The sequence below is a fragment of the Platalea leucorodia genome (genome assembly GCF_965183815.1).
Source record: "Platalea leucorodia genome assembly, chromosome: 6".
In the NCBI taxonomy this organism is placed as follows: Eukaryota; Metazoa; Chordata; class Aves; order Pelecaniformes; family Threskiornithidae; genus Platalea; species Platalea leucorodia.
The window spans coordinates 7,093,145-7,109,807 of NC_138828.1; the positions used below are offsets into that span (position 1 = coordinate 7,093,145).

The 16,663-nt window shown below is 40.8% G+C and overlaps 1 protein-coding gene across 13 annotated transcripts in view; it reads left to right on the forward strand.

The window, feature by feature from the left end:
* Window positions 1-1,763: 1,763 nt before the first annotated feature.
* Window positions 1,764-16,663, forward strand: part of BLTP1 (bridge-like lipid transfer protein family member 1) — a 125,459-nt gene continuing 110,559 nt past the window's right edge. For 11 of the 13 annotated variants that reach the window (XM_082316198.1, XM_082316206.1, XM_082316211.1 and 8 more), the window contains exons 1-5: window positions 1,764-1,849; window positions 9,627-9,756; window positions 13,441-13,557; window positions 15,376-15,454; window positions 16,138-16,202. In XM_082316198.1, the coding sequence (XP_082172324.1) occupies window positions 9,660-9,756; window positions 13,441-13,557; window positions 15,376-15,454; window positions 16,138-16,202 (358 nt within the window). In that variant the 5' untranslated portion in view covers window positions 1,764-1,849; window positions 9,627-9,659. Of the gene's footprint in view, window positions 1,850-3,618; window positions 3,712-9,626; window positions 9,762-13,440; window positions 13,558-15,375; window positions 15,455-16,137; window positions 16,203-16,663 lie in introns of those variants that run through there. The other 2 variants (XM_082316205.1, XM_082316199.1) reach the window with 2 other exon arrangements.

The window sequence follows — 16,663 nt, forward strand, 5'->3', positions numbered from 1 at the left end:
GTCGATAAAAACATTTGGAAGAGCCTCCCGAGACCCCGAGCATCCATCCCCTCGGCGCAGCAGGTCAGAGCATTGCTGGAGTGCATGGCACTAGCAACAGCAGGGAATGAGGTGAAAAGGGGGGGCTTCACTATGAAAACCAGAAGTATTTAAACAATATTTTTCTTACTATGCTTAGTATGATGAGAATGTAATAAAAAAACACGAAGGGTAAACCTTGTTAGATAACACTTGCTTTGATGGTAGTTCATCTGCCGGGCGGAGGATGCTTGAAGCTGTTCTGAGGACGGCACTGCCCAGCTGCGCTGCTCAGGATGCCGGGGTGCAGCCGGGGCGAGGGTTCGCCTCTGGTTTGCAGTGCTGCAAGATCACAATGCTGCTCGAGGGATAATCCTGCTGGTGCCTTTCTGCGCCAGAGTAAGAGCTCTCGCCAGGTGCCATGGGGCATCCATGCCCTTGTGCAGCCAGTGGTATCAGCTCGCTGTTTGCTGAACCAGCTGAAAGCTAGCTCTGCAGGGAAAACCATGCAGTCTGCTTGAGGCAACATGAGGCAGGAGGCAAAAACATGTGGCTTGTAGAGAGGAGCCACAAGCCTTCTGCTCAGCCGGGCTCAGTTTCACTTTGGCTCAAGCGAATCCATGCAGCCCATAGACAGGTCTCGCTGTCAGGCCAGCGGGAGCAGGATCCTCGCTTAGGGGATCTGTGTTTCCCCTCCAAAGGATTTATTTTGCATGTACGAAGCAGTCAAACCAGCCTTCCAACCTTGGTGCCCAAGGCTGGGTACCCCTCACCCTGCTGCCAGCTGAGCCCAGGGAGATACAGCAGGCCGGAACACGGAGCTCAGCACCCATCTTGACAGCGTGCAAGTACCACGTGGAAAGAGGTACTCACAGGTGCATGCACACTCAGTTACCGATGTGGTTTCCTCTGATGCACTGCTGAAGTCTGTAGGATGCACGCCTGGGTGATTTTAAAGAAATCCATCCGTTTATCATGTTTTACTACATCTGACAGTCAAGACATGGCCATGCGTGTGCTCAAAAATGTCTGACAATTAACTTTTCATCTGCCTGTCTCTTGAGGGTGAGTTTTGTCTGCCTGCTTTGGAGGGAACAAACAATGGACAGAAAAACGAAGAGCCAGAACGCAGAATTACCCAGCCACTTGGTAAACAAAACACTTCAGTGCCTCCCAATTAAGAAATGATCAAACTGCAAGCAATCGGGAAAGCGATATGTGCTGTGGATTGACAGGCGCTCAGTCCTTTGGCTGTACAGCCCGTGCTGGGTGACAGGAGGCCGAACGGGAGCGCGAGGCAGCGAAGGCCGGTGGCGCTTCTCCTCACGGGACGCTTCAAACGTGGTTGTGACGGGCGCGGAAAACTCCCATCTGTTGCGGGATCCATCGGAGAGGCTACAACGTACGGGCGGTGTCGATCAGCTATCGACAGCAGCAGGCAAACGCGGGCCGCCGTTCCCGCCTCGCACATCGGGCGGCCGGCTCTCCTCGGCCCCGCCACCTCCTGCGCGTGCGCGGCGCACACCCGCACCCGCCGTGAAAGGGCGGGAGAGGCGCCCCCCGCCCTCCCCGCACACACACTCCCACAGCCGGCACCGCCTCTTGCGATTGGCGGCGGCCCCCCCTTCTTCCCGCCCCCTCGGGGAGCTGCCGCCTTTGCCATTGGCCCCGCGGGCCGGCGGCGCTTCGCGGTTGGCTCCGGCGGCGCTGCGGGCCGGCGGCGCGGTGGGCGGGGCGGCCGGGCGTTCGCCGTGAGGTGCGGGAGGGCCCCGGCCGCCGCCGCCGCCGCCGCTTCCGGGTCTGTGGTGAAGCCGCCGCGGACGGCGATGGCGTAAGTGCGGGGGGGCTCCGGCGGGCCCGCCGCTCTGCCCGGCCGCCCCTCGGTGCCCGCGGCGGGGGGCTGGGCCCGGTGCGGGGCCGCCGCGGGCTGAAGGCGGGGCGGGGGCCGTTGCGGAGGAGTCGGCCCCGCCGCTGTCCCTGGGCCTGTCAGGCCGCGCCGCCGGCGGCCTCTGTGAGGGAAAAGCCGCCACCGGGAGGAGCCGGGTGCCGGCGCGGGCCTCCCGCCGGGCCGGGGAGGGGGCCGGGGGCCGCGCCCGCCGGTTCCTCAGGGGGGGCCGAGCTTTGCGCGCTGCTTCCTCCGCCCAAGGGGGCGTTGCGTTACCGGTACCGGCGTGCCCCCCTCCTCCGCCGGCCCCCTCTGCTTTCCGCGAGAGCGCTGCCAGAGGAAGCCCCTCCGCTTTCACGGGTTCCTGTTTGGTTTCTTTTCCCTTTGCGTCTGTCTTTTGTAGGTTCACGCCGTGCAGAAAGGGTGTAAGGTCAGAGGACGGGAGTTCAGGCGCTTCCAGTTCTGTTTGGCCTGTGAGGAAAGTTTTGCTCTTCCTTTCCCTGGCCGGTGACAGACGGTCTCTGCCAGTGCCCGCGGTCCTCTGAGGGTGTAACACACTGATTGAACACAAAATGCACCTGCTTTTTGACGTGCCTAAAGCTGTAATGATAACGTGCTTGCACTTCACATTCTCAATAAAAAAAAATCTGATGTAATTTATCAATACAACATGCTTTAACATGTTAATATGGTGGAGGTGTATTTTAAAGATCAGCGTATAGCCAATATCCCAGTCATAATCTACGTCTGGGTTTGTTTCCCACCTTAAGACACACCTCCACAGCAACTTTCACTAAACTTTGTGAAAACTTCCAAAGTTGGTAGTTTACTGCAACAGATGCATCTATACATATAATTTTATCAAGTTTAATATGAAGAATACCATGATTGTTGTTGTGGGAGTTCTTCTGTTGTGTAACTTAATTAGTTAATTCTACTTTTCTGGCTTTTTTTTATTGTAGCTGTGCAGTTTTTGTCCCAATTTTTATGTGCAAAATGTAATGACCAGATAAGCAATCAGGCCAGAAATTTTGGCAACTGAGAAGAAAAACCGGAGTGTAGGAGGGAGTAGTCCTCTTGTTTGTAAAAGTATGTTAATAGGTTATTCAAGCAATCGTTGATAAAAACAGTATTTAAGGTCCGATTAGGCAGTTGGCTCTAAATGGATGTTCAGGGGTGTTTGCTTAGGATCATGGCCTGAATTTGCACAGTTTGACAGTGTTCATGCAAGAGTAGATTTTGCTTATGGTGAATCGTCTCAGGTTGGTTGGGTGGAGTTACATGCACGTCCGGGACTTCTCTATGGAGAGCTCTCATCCTCATGTGTGGCATGCTGAAGTAACTCACCCCTTCTGGGTATGCTGTTAGAAAACTTTGGCATGTGAAATTTGTATCAGCTGCTCTTTGGTAATTGTCCTTTTGCATAATTTTATCCTGTGGGAAGTAGGCAAGAGTTTACTGCTTTTCATTAGCAGTGTGCAGAGTTACCCTGTGTTTGCAGTGGTGTTGAGATATACTACCATCTCCTATAACTTCTTATCTTCTTACGTAACTACTTATAGCACTTCTTGCTGCGCCAAAATCTTTGGCTTGACTGCAGACTGGGACAGACACTAATGAGGACCTATATGTAGTTCACTTAAGGATGATGGTATATGTAGCCACAAGACTGATTTTTAGTTTGATTTATTTCAGATTTCTCCCTTTCCCCGAACTGTGGTGATGTGTCAGAGGAGAAGTTTAGAGGAAGTACTTCTGGAAAAAATCAGTAAGGTGTAGAAGACTCAATTTCATAGAGTATTTCAGAGGTACAATGCTGTAGTTCAAATTAAAAAAGGGGTGGCGGAAAGTCATTGCCTTGTTGTTGAAACCAGCCCAAAAAAGGATTTTTTTTTTTTTTCTAAATAGAGGAGTGTACATAAGGGAAGTTCTTATTTATTTCTACTGTTATGAGCCTTTAGGTTCTGTGACTTGGCTTTTTTCAGTTTTGCCCTTTTTTTTTTTTTCTTCTGCAATATCAGAAGCTGGCAATGTAAGCAGGAAAACAACCCTCTCCCCTGAACAAGTCTGGGAGGCAAGGTTAAACAATATATTTTTATTTTTTAAAAATTCAAGTGAAATGAAAAATCATCCAAAGTTCAGTTAGGTGTTCCTAGGCTAGCAGTTGGTTGCCAGAGCAGGAGTCTGTCTTTGATTTGTTCTGTATGAAAACTCATGTCCTGTACTACTAAAAAGAAATAAAATTAATAACTTCTGCTATTTTGGACACTGAATCATTAGATAATAGATTTTTCTTCTGTTTTTTCTCTCTGCTCTCAGGAGGGTGTTAAATTTTTTTTTTTTTCTGTAGATGTTTCTCTGGTGGTTTCTATTTATTAGGTAAAATAAATCTAATCAGGTAGGCTACTGTAAGAATGATTTTTATCTTATGTCTTACAGTTCCTTTGAATATACTCTAATTTTGATTTAATTACTTTTTAAGTGAATGTTATTTACTAACGTAGGCTACTGTAGTGCAAATTATGTTTAACTAAGGCTGTTCACACACCAGTTTAACTAGGTGTGACTCTCTTCTGTGCTCTGTTTAGCAAGAATTCATTAGTATAATTAAAGCAGTAGATTAGTTTGTTTACAGTCTAATGCTATTGTTACTTCAAGCACTAGCAGAAGGGGAAGAAAATAGGCCTAAATCTTACTTCTTTTCTTAAAAAAAGATCTGATGATCTTTAATTGGATATAAGGTATGATGCCAATGCAACATGTCAGATGGCAGAATTGCTGTGTGGGTGCTGTCACTTAGCTTATTTTTTATGTGTACGTGTTTTTTGAGAACAACTTTTTCTCTTCCTTCCTCTTTCCCTTGCTTGTTGATTAAAGAATAGCTGAGCTTCCTAAGCTGTGCTGGGATGGGTTTGAAGTCTTTGGACCTAGCTGGAGTGTTTTGGGAAAGATGCCAAGGTTGGCAGCTTATTGTTTTGTGAAATGTGCCTAATGTGTGTCTGGGTGCTGACAATGTCTCCACACCTTCAGAAGAAAATTCAGTTGAGTTGTGTTTATGTTTGTGAGACTCCTAATATCATTTAATTATCTAAAGCTCTGATTTTGTAGCAGTTGTTGCTGGCAACCCCTTGAAAGAAAGTGATGGAGTTGGTAGGATGCAAAAATGCCATTTCTTTCCTTTTCTCTAAGGAACTGCTGTGGGTATGGCTCCTTTACTGGAGGTGTGAAGCATCCAGGCGTTATTATCTACATTAATTTATTTAGACTAGGGGAATTTGCCTCCTGTTGTTTAATGTCTCATTTTGGGTGTAATTGTGACTCCACTGCCTTGTAATTGCTGTAGAAGTTGGGAGCTGAGTATCCTCAGAATGGTAGTTAACCTCTAATAACATCAATTAACATATATTCAGTAAGTGCTTGATTTCTGTGAAGATCTGAGGAATATGCCTGGCAAATTTAAACTCCCAGTTTATTCCCCTCCATGAATTCTAGTAATAACAAGGAGATTGGCAGGGTCCATTATTTCCCTACCCGCTTCATAACTGTATAAAAGTGTTTCTTCTCAATATCATGAAATGCTAGGTTTTTTCCCACCTTTGGATACCAATTTTATTCAGCTGTTTCTACAAGGTGTGCCAGAAAGAGTCTTACAAAGGGTGTGATAAACAGACTTTTTTTTTTTTTTCTTCTCTCCTTTTCTTATGGAGCCCAAGACCCATATTACCCTAATGCTCTCAGGCACTGAATAAAGCATCTGTTGCCTTCATCCTCAGCTATAGGTACAGGACAGACCTTTCACAGGTGGGTTGTTGCTCCCTAGGCTGCAGCTGTCTTTGCCAAGCAACTGCACTCTGGTGACTGAGAGCCTGGTGACTGGGCTTCTGTTGTGGGCTTTTTTGTCAACTCTTTCATGTATGCATGCTTTCTGTAAATTTTTAATGACTTTGTTCAAGCAGAGGTTTGCTCTCGGTATTAAGTGTTAATGTGTCAGGCTGAGGTTAAAACTAGTTTACCTATTTGATGCGATTGAAATGTGTTTATAAAGATTTGAAGCAGCTGCTTTTGAGTATTTGGCTTTTTAGAGATAGAACACATGCTGTGAGAATCAGATTGAGTTGGGAATACTGGAAGTGGGTTGGAAATGAAGTGCAACCCCCAGGATTATAATATCACTTGCATCTTCTTAGTACTGAGAAAAATGGATTAATATGTGACACAAGTAATTAAAAATCATTTTTTTAAGTGTCTGTTAAGTGTGTGTTTCTGCTATAAAGAAAGCCTGTCTGACCAGGAGGAGCAAATCTACAGCAATGTCGAAGCCTCACATCTTCAAGCCAGCCTGCTGTCTGTTTTGAACATGCTAAGTGCTCTAAACATGCACAACCTGAAAAGCAGGCCCCAAATATTTCAATTTGGGTGTCATAAATAAAGGATTTGGCCTTTATCTCTTCTTGCTTCAGCTATCTTATTTGCAGAAAGAAGACTACATAACCCCTTAAAGGGCTACTGTGAAGATAAATACAAGTATTAGGATTCTGTCACTTCAGTGCCACAGAACCCTCCTCTTCTCCTGTCCTCCTCCCAGGAGAAAGCTAACGCATTTTGTATGTATTAACATGGTATGTGGTAAATGAGAGCCACTAGTGACATACTGAATAGTAAAGATGTGCTTAAAAAAAGTGTGGGGGAGGCAAATAAACCAAAACATTTGTTAGGGTTTTGCACTACATTCCTGCATGTTAACTGAGCTCATCATCACAAAACAGTAGAGACCTTGATAAAATACTATAAATAAATGCAGAGAGGTAAACATGAAGTTGTGGGTTTCTCTTCCTCTTTGGTGTCTTGTATTAGCAGGGTTGGTAAGAGTCAGTTTTCTAGTTTTTCTTAGGTCTCATCCTTCCAAGAGTTGTCTCATAAGATTTGGAAAGTATACTGTTACTTCAGAAGAACAGAGTAGCAGGATGAATGTAAATTATAGGCTCATCAACCTATGGGTTGGTGTTCCTGGAGAGTGCAACAGTTAAAGTTTTGTCTGGTGGCAAAGTGATTTTGCCTGTAGGAGCAAATGTAACAGAGGGTGGATGCCTGCAGGCAGCTGAGGTATGCACGGTTTAAATCTATGGGTGCAGTATGTAGGGCGTGGAAGATGAAGGCAGCTAAGTGCAGGACCGTCAACAGAAAGAAATGCTGGTTACTGAAAGTAGCTAATATCTGCCCTGGCAAGACTGCATCTCTTCCTCTTAACAATCGTGATGATCCAGATCCTGCCTCTCCATCCTCCACGCTGTATAAAGGCACAAGGGCATTATAAACAGTGTGTACTAAAGTCTCTGCATGCATCCCCTTCCTATTACACTAATTCATATGGCCAAAATTGCTTCATTAATCTAAATGGATTAAGCACCTGCTTTCTCTGAGACACATACTGAGAGCCCATGTCTAGTGTGGGTGTTGCTGCTGCCTGTTTCTGGGTGGTTACACTTTTGTTGCCATCATCCTCTTCCTCAGGTGACTGGATCAAGGGTGAAGTGAGGCATCAGTGGGGCAGGGTGTTAAAGGATCAGCTGTGGAGCTCCAAGATGATGTATTGACACATGATGACTGATAGGCGATTCCTAAGTTTATTTGCATGCAAGTAGCAAATGTATTCCAGAAAACTTCCAAGGATATCGAATTTATGGTTGTGGATAGTGGTGACAAAAAATGATGAATATGGTCTTTATTTAAATAAGTAACTATCAGGACTCCATGACTTGCAGTCTCTGAGTTGTCTTACCACAGTCCTATTCAGAACATAATGATATTTAATGTCCTGCCTCAGTATCACATAACATTGGGTGATCATTCCTTAGCAAAAAGCCACAGGTTGCTTTCTTGAGGGATTAAATAGTGGTGGTGTTTCTTAAGGTGATGAGCAGTCCTCACCAATTGACAGCACTTCCATGGTGGTCTTGATCACAAAAGAGTGACCCTGCTGTCTCTTGGTAAGAAAGGGAAAAAACAAGTTCTTTCTTCCTTTGTGCTGAAAGTGTGGATTTTGGTTTCTCCAGTTACCCACCCTGTCATTCGCGGGTTAAAGGCTCTTAGAGACTGCCTGCAGAGGCATCATCTGCCTCATAATATGAGTTTACATGTGGGTTTTTTATTAAGGTATTGTGAATGTCTTAAAGCAAATCACAGTGCCATTATGGGCTTTAATTTGCCTTTGCAACATCCCTTCTAAAACAAGGGCTTCTTTTTTGTAAAATGCGTGTATGTGTGTGTGATGCTTATTGTTCCTCTGTGTAGGGGAGCTAAGTTAGTAGCTTTTTTTATCACCACTACTGGAAGCAATGATGTCTGGTGTTTTGGTGTTGGTTTTTTTTTGTTGTGGTTTGTTTCTGTTTGTTGTTTTCATGTTCTTTCCTCCCCATTCTATTCCTTCTTACAGAAGAGGTAGCAAACAGATTGTTAGCACTTATTCTTGAGACTTTAGTTCAAAACATAGGTTCTTAGTTCTCTATTTACCCAAATGTAGGGGAGAAAGAAGTGCATTAAAGGCAGGTTTTTTTAACTTCTCTTTCTACATTTTGTTTTCAAGTTATAATAGTGAGAGATAGTACGGATATTACAGGGAAAACTGGATAAATTGCTAGTTTTATTCCGAACACTTCTAAATACTGACTGTTCCGAAGATGCTGCTCAAAAACTAAGGTCTTAGCAACATTACTTAGTTTTGTGTTCTAGAGCTCTTGATGGAGAGCATCGAAGACTTCATAAAGGAAATAAAGTCTACTTTTTTTTTTTATTGTGAGGGTTGAATACTGACAGGAAGGCAGGCTGCCAGGAGCTGGAAGGTGTTTTAAAAAAAAAAAAATTAAAAAAAAAAAAAAAAAGGGCAGCATTAATGCTTATCTTCCTGGAAGAAGGCTTGACAGATAACGTCCAAGGGAGAAGAGTTCAAATGAGACTAATGCAAGTAAAATAGTGCTGTGTAATTACAGCTGTTACTGAGTTGAGCTACTCCCTGTTAATCACACTTAATTAATATAACCCAGTTGCAAGATGATTTAAGGGTGATTTGAATAAGTGTGTAAGATCAGAAGGACTGGTTTTCTGCTCTCTGTAAAAGACACTATGTAGCCACTTTTAATACAACCATGCAAATCTATCCTAAAGCAAGAGAATTAATGGACATAGTGGATTAGGAGGTTATGGAATTTTCCATAGCTCCTGAAAGTGTCTGCTTCGGCCTCTCCTTCCGTGAGGGCATGGGGTTCAGTCTCATATTGTCTCATTTTCCCTTTTTGAATGTTAGAAGGCTTAATACAGACTCATTTTTACTTGTATGTTCAGTTACTCTTTGACTTACCACTATAGTACAACAGTTTTTTAAATTTATTTGCTATTATATGCTGTATAGGGCATTCAGCATACTAAATTTGGAGAGTGTATTCTGGCATTCTGTTGATCTGTAATCCGTTTTAGGGAGGCACGTGCCTGGAAACTCCATTTGTTTCAGCAGAGATGAGTGGAAGTGTTTCTGGAGCTCTAGAGTAGAAGAAAGGGTAGCTGAGAATCGTGAAGATGTTATTGAAGGAATAAACCAAGTAAATTCATATTTGTGTGAAACAGACTCTTAAGAGATTATTTAACATGGTACATAGTCAATTTTCTCTAAACTGTACTGTGCTTGTTATTCACTTTGGGTTTTTTTTGTTTCTTTGTTTTTTTCCTTCAGTTCTATAGGTGCCGATGCAAAAACAGTTTAGCAATGGATCAAAGAAAAAATGATAGTTTTGTCCCAAGTATCACGCAGTTGGAAGACTTCCTAACAGAGCATGACTCCAATGTTGTTTGGCTGTTAGTCGGTAAGGTGAATCTATTCTGTTTTGGTTAAATGGTTTTTGGGGGGGGGGTTGTTTTGGTTTTTTTTTTGGTTTTTTTGTGTGTGTACTTTTAAACACGCTTCTCTAAATGCTGGCATACCAATATTGAATTTCTTGCCAAATTACATCAAAACATTGAAAATAGATTTTTGTCATACAGCTGTTTAGTGAGGTATGGCAATGCTACTTAAGTAATTCAGAAAGAAAAAATACAGAACTGTTTCCAATACTAATCGTGCTGCAACACTTGGGAGATAAGTCCAGTGTGCAAAGGACGATGCTCTACAGCTGCGACTCTACAAAAGAAGAACTCAGTGAGAACTTCTCTCCATGAAATAAGGGTTTTTTTCTAACACCAGAGTAAGCTGGTAATTAATCTTAAAACCATGACAAAGGATTAGCATTGTAGTACGACAGGCAGATACAATAACTTTGTTATACCAATATGTACATATCTGCCATTTAATATGGTATAGTTTGAACAGTGATATAAAGACTATTGTGTTTAATGACATAACTTCTAGACTAAATTGTGTGCTACAATAAGCCTTTAAGCCAAACCATCATGTACTTGGTTATGGGCTGGTTTTGTAAATGTGCCAGATTTAGGTATGCTAATTTTCTATAACTCTAGTGCTATTATTTATATTTGTGTGTAGATACTTTTATTTTCTGAATCTATGAACAGGTGGGTCAGGGACAGCAAAATAAAAATTAAGTTGTATTCAGCTCCAGATGAGAGTGCTGGAAGTGTGGGATGAATTCAGACTTTTCCAAAGGTAGATAATACCTGCTTTTCAACCTTGATTCTTGGACCTGGAGTGAGGGGCAGTGCAGGAAAAATAACTTTATTTTTTGACTTCTGGGAAGTTAAAGCATGTCTGTTGGCTATCGACGTACTGGAATTGTTTTTCAGTAGGCCAAACTGAATGAAAAGGACGTAGGCAAATTAGCCGAGGGTGCTTTCTGAATATTATTTATTTCACTTTTAATATGTTGATATAGAAAGTTTGTACTCAACATAAAATTCTAAGTGTAATCAAGGCGAAAATAAGGGAAGTCAACATGCTGGTAGTTGTTCATGGTAAAATGTGGAACACGTGGAACAGATCTGAAAAAATTGTCTCCGGAAGATTTGACTTGAAACTTAGAGATGCTCAGGTCTTTCACCACAGAATAAAAGTGTCAAATTGCAGCCTGCAGAATTTTCTTTCTCTGGTTTCCCCTCTCTGCACTGGATTCTTAGAGCAAATTATTAGTAATTCTACTTGGAAAGTATGTAGGATATAAGCAATTCCATGTAACAGCTACAATTTAAAGCAAAAGCTTTGCTTAGCTTTTTTATTTGCTTGAATATATTAAACTTACAAATTTCTGCTTCACAGAAGGATGAGTAGAACTTCAAGAAATAATATAGTCCATCCCCTTTTTCTAAGGGCAGTTTGACCTATATACAATTACGTGGTTTTGGGGAGCTGCTGATCTCTTCAATTGTAAGAAACCACCTAGTTTTCTAGAAACAATGACACAAACAACAGAAAAGCTGGGCAGCCTCCTGTTATTATGAGGTTTGGATAGAAACGTATTAAAGTAATATTTATTAACTGACCCAGTTTCAACCAGCCATTCCTCCTTTGCTTTCATCTGCTGACCTATGGCATCCTGTGATAAGAGAACAAAAAAAGATGTCATTTCTTCTCCTGAATCCTGAAACAGCTAACTATTGATCCCAGTAAAAGAGGTGATGAATTCTAGAAGTGAGCATGCTCCTCAAAGAGCGGTTGCTCAACTCTAGAATAATTTTTAAAAATGACATGCAGTAAAACTTTCCAAATGTAATTTCCAAAATGTAGTTTCGCTGAAGAGGCTTTTAAAATCAAGAATATAATCATGAGATGAATAGCATTTATGGGATCTGTCACTTAATAGTGGAGACTAAATTTGGTGAGGGAAAAGAAAAAGCTACAGTTTGTGGCAGAAGTGAGAGTAGTGGTAAAGGCAGCGGATCAGTAGTGCCTGGAAACTGCACTAACTTGCTGATTTTTCTCAGTATATGTCACCTATAAGAGGGCACCTTCTTGGCTTTAGCTATCTAGAAGTGTGTTGTTGAACTTTAATCTCAAATTAAGTTTTATTACTGGAATGAGACCCTATGAGTGTGAGTCATTCTTCCTTTCTCCCTCCATTGATAGAGGACCAGCAGTGAGTAGTGTACTCATCTGAAAGCGAGGAGAGGTAAACGCTGTCCTTGGAGTGTGCCTTCACTGAATGCCAAGAGCAGTTTCTTTTGTGGGGTGTAGCTTTAACCCCCTCTGCCTTGTTCCTGTGTAATCACCCACACAGATTTGATTTGTTTTACATGTCAAGCAGCTTACCTGCCCAAGTGTATGAGCTACTTGAATTTTGGCTCCACTGGATCCATTTTTCAGTAAGGAAAAGAAAAAGTCATGCAAGTCTTTCTCTTCTACCTTCTCCTCAGCTTTCAACAAAGCACAGGCATTGTTACAAAGCAGTGGAGCATCCCACTGCAAAAAAATTAAGGGGCAGTAAAAGGACAGGTTGTTTTTGTAATCTTTTTGTGGGTTTGTGGTTTTTTGGGGGGTTTTGGCGGATTTTTTTTTTTGAGTAATCATCTGAACTCTCTGCAGAGTGAAGGTGTCATACCCGTATGTCTTTCTGCACTTCAGATTTCCCATAAAAGGCGTGATAAATCTGAGTTTTTCAGTATGAAGTGTATACATAAATAAAAAACTTGTGTTGCAAAGTTCAGTTAGTATAATGAGTAGAGATACCTCAAATACAAAAATTGCTTTCTTTCCTACTCTGCTTTGGATGAAACAGAGTGGTAATTATCAGTAAAGTGAGTTAGAACTAGTCTGTTCCCTGGCAGTCCCATTCCTTTTGGGTTTGTCCTTCTGGAAGCTTTGAGAGCCCTTGTAGTTAGAAATAGGTTACTAGCTCTTAATCAACTAAAGTAAAAATTGCTTTGGGGATTAGCAGACCTAATTTTTTTTTTTTTAATGTTTCTCATTGGATTGCTATTTCCTTTTTTTTGTATGAAATTCCATACTTGAACTGTTGACAGATTTCTGCTAACCCAAGGACTGGTACATTTCTCTCAGAATACAGCAACTTCTGAAAAGTTTCAGATGTGACAATGTTGCTTCCTGTGCTAAGATGTGAAAGATTAGAAATTTACATTACATTTCATGGTTTGGGGAAGGGTGGAGAAGGAATGTAGTATGACTTTTGTTGTGGTGGTTTTTTAAGGTGTTTTAAAATAAATGACCGTGTGGGATCATGCGTACTGTGATTTGATCTATGAAATTTAACTTCTTGGATGGTAAGGGATGCAATGAAATATGTGTTGCCTTTTGCAGGTACTCAGGAGGATTTTTTTTTTTTTATATATATATATTGGGGAATGGAAGAGCAGTAAAGAATCTATACTCTTCTGATCTTCCCGTTTCCCCTTCTTTTTTCTCCCCATCTCTTTACACCCTTCTCACACCACGTCTGAAAATGCCCATTAAAATGTCCCATCAGTTTCAAATTTTTTTGGAGAGTAGGAAGAACATTCTTGTGCTTTATAGTCTTAATAGGTAAGGCTTTTATCTAGGTCAGCATACTTTAAAAAAATTCTAATTCATTTTAATCTTTCAACAGCGACAATATTGTCTTGTGGATGGATTATCTACCTAACTTATTATAATTCCCGGAACATTGGACTCATTTTAACATTGGTTCTTAACAGATTATATAAACATGGCTACATCCATATTGGTAAGTTATTTTTACTGTAATGCCGCTCTTTATCTACTGCTTTTTATTATACCTCAATTTGCTAAAAACTCTTAAGTAAAATCAAAGTGTTCCTTTGTTACAATAATTTGAAAATGATCAGCATGGGTTTAATTTAAGAAGAGAAAAAGTTCAATATCATGCTTCATGGGAGGTAGAAAAACACTCCCTTTTTCATTCAAGTGTCATTATCTTATATTAAAGTTCGCTCGACAGGTCTTTTAATTTTAAGTCGAGTTTACTTTTTTCTGTTTAGTCTGTACACTTTGTGTACTTAAAATCTGTACATTCTCAATTACCCCTTTTTCAAAGCCCTGTAATCGTAATGGTTAGTGTCCTAAAAGGAAAAGATTGGCCTTGGTCCCCCATGGAACGTGCCTGAGCGGCTTTTGAATTTCCCTCATAATTTGGTATTAAGGGGTGCAGCTTCCCACTCCCCTGCACCTTTGAGGTGGGTTATACAGCATCTGAAGTGTGGGTAGCAACTGCTGGAGTGGGCTCAGAGGGGCACAGTGGAGTCTGAAGCCTCTACTCCGTTATAGCAGTGTCCTTGCTTTCTAAATAAGCTGTCAGAACAACTAATCATGTTAATCCATACTGGGACTGTGATATGTAGAATTTATACTGCATAGAACATTTGCATCAAAATCCATTAACTTTTTTTTTAATATATTAAAACATTTTTTAATAAAACAGGTCAGTACAAATCACTTGGGCACTCACCCACATTACAAAAATATCTGATGCTGATTCACAGAGGGCTGTATCCCACAACCTCACTCTGACTGCACATTTAATTTTCTTTCACTTATTCTTCCATGCCTTCCTCTGTCTGCTTCCCAGAATGATGATGACTTTAGTTCTGGACTTTTTCTGCAACTATTGATCATAAATGTAGGGAAAACTTAAAAAAAAAAAAAATCAACCCACCCTCACCCGCCTGCCAAAGAGACCCCTGCAATAATTTGCTTATGTCCTCTAGAATTTAGGAACTGTAATCCAAACCATCTTCAAATCCAACTTTTTGAACCGCAATATAGATGAAATACTTATTGGCTGCTACACTTGATCTACAGGCTTTTATTAAAATTTCTCTGTGAAATTGCTATTGAGTAAAGACAGCTGGACATAGCTGGCCAAATATATGGTGTTCTTTATAAACTTAATCGGTGAGAAGAACATAACATTAATTAAATCCCATGATTTACAGCTTGGATTCAATTGATTAAACTTTTTTTTTTAAAAAAAAAAAAACAAATCATGGTTTACTTAACTTTCTGTGGGTGAGGTGAAAAGCCTTAGGAAAAATATGGGCTATTGCATTACCTGCTGGTCTTTTTCATGCTTATTAATCCTTCCTGCTGTAAACACGATTTGTCGTAATAATTGGACTGAAAACTTTATAGCCATTTAAAATTTAAAAAATTATTTTGTCAGGAATCTTCTTCTCTAATTACAGTCTTGCATACAATGGCTTGATACTTACAAATGTTCAAAATAGCTTTCTTAACTCTTTTCACAAGCTTCGCAAGGCACCTGAATGTTCCCAAGTGACTACTCTGTCTCAGGGATTGGTTGTATTCTTGGGTGGTGCCAAACCCAGCACCTTTTAGAGTTGTGTACTTTTTATCTTGTGTTCTGAATCTCTGATGTTCTCCTGTGAAAGTCGGTGTGCTTTCAAAGGGAAAAGTCAAGATACCCAGTAAACACATTTCAGATAACTGAATACTGTATTCTTCTTGTTCAGAAAATAAAGCATCAATAACTGAATGAACTGATGAACACTTTCTCTCACGCTAGGTTCCTTTTCGTTCTCTGTGCTGTCTGGAAAAGTCATGGTTCGTGAAATCTATTTCATCACAGAAGACATGTCTATCAGGTACAGATTTCCAAGGGAGTCGCTCTTCTACATAGCGATTTCAAATACAGTAAATGTGTATGTCTAACACATAGCAAAATATCATCATACAAATGAGCAATAAATACATTTATAAATGTTAAAAATAAACTGACTCTTTTGATGGTAGTATTTAGACGTTTTTAGATATTTGTGTTGTTAGCTCATTTGTTGTTTGAGTGTTATCAGTTGAAAGTGAGTACTGAATAAGATTCTAGTTGTCCTTAATATTTGTAAAAGGAAACACTTCAGCGTTTGAAGAACTGTTTTACACTAATGGCTTTCACTCCTTCATGCTTCTGCTCTTAAGTCTGGAAGATTAATTTTGGCCAAGTAGTTTGCATTTATTTACTGGAATTGAGAATAATTTGTTTCATGAACCGCATGCTAGCGAATAGTTTGTAATTTTGATTCTTACTGTTAAATTTGGAAAGCCTTGAGAAGGCAATGGATATGGGATTTTATACAAGTTTCAGCTAATGCACTAATTTGTATAATATTATACTGTATGCTTTATGCTGTAATGCTTTGTGCTTTAATATTGCTTGTACACTACTGCAGCTGCAGATCTCTGCATTGCATAAGGCAACATGTCATGCAGCTGCATGTAGGATTTTGGATTATCACTCTCTTAACTTCTGGTTTATCTAATTTATTTGATTTAGAATTCAGGATGGATTTATCATATTTCGCTGGTGGAAGATGTACAACCCTAAGCAGAAGCAGCATGGTAGGTTTCTCAAAAAGGTTTCAAAGTTGAAATTAAGTTAACAGGTAGCCTACGGAAAAAGACTTCCTTTGCACAACTGGATGTGTGTAATTGATGTGTTACTATGTGCCTGAAGTACATTGAATCGTCAGAAGGTATGGGTTCTTTTAACTGGTTGATCTGTGTTAGTAGACTAGAACAACACAATGAAATAAATGCTGGATTCATTATCAGGGACTTGAACCCTTCTTAAGACAAACCATTAACCTTAACAGTAGCCTTCATTAGCTGTAGGCTAAGCATAATTGACTCTGTATTGAAGTTTATAACTATGATAAATAGAGACTTCTTATGTTCTGGAAGTGATTTTAGTTTTCAAGTTTTAGTGTTGTGCTGTCAGTATTTTAGCAAAAGTGTTACAGTAGGGGATGTTCTTTGGTATTTGATAACCCTGTGTCTTGATGACATCTGTGGTCATAGAA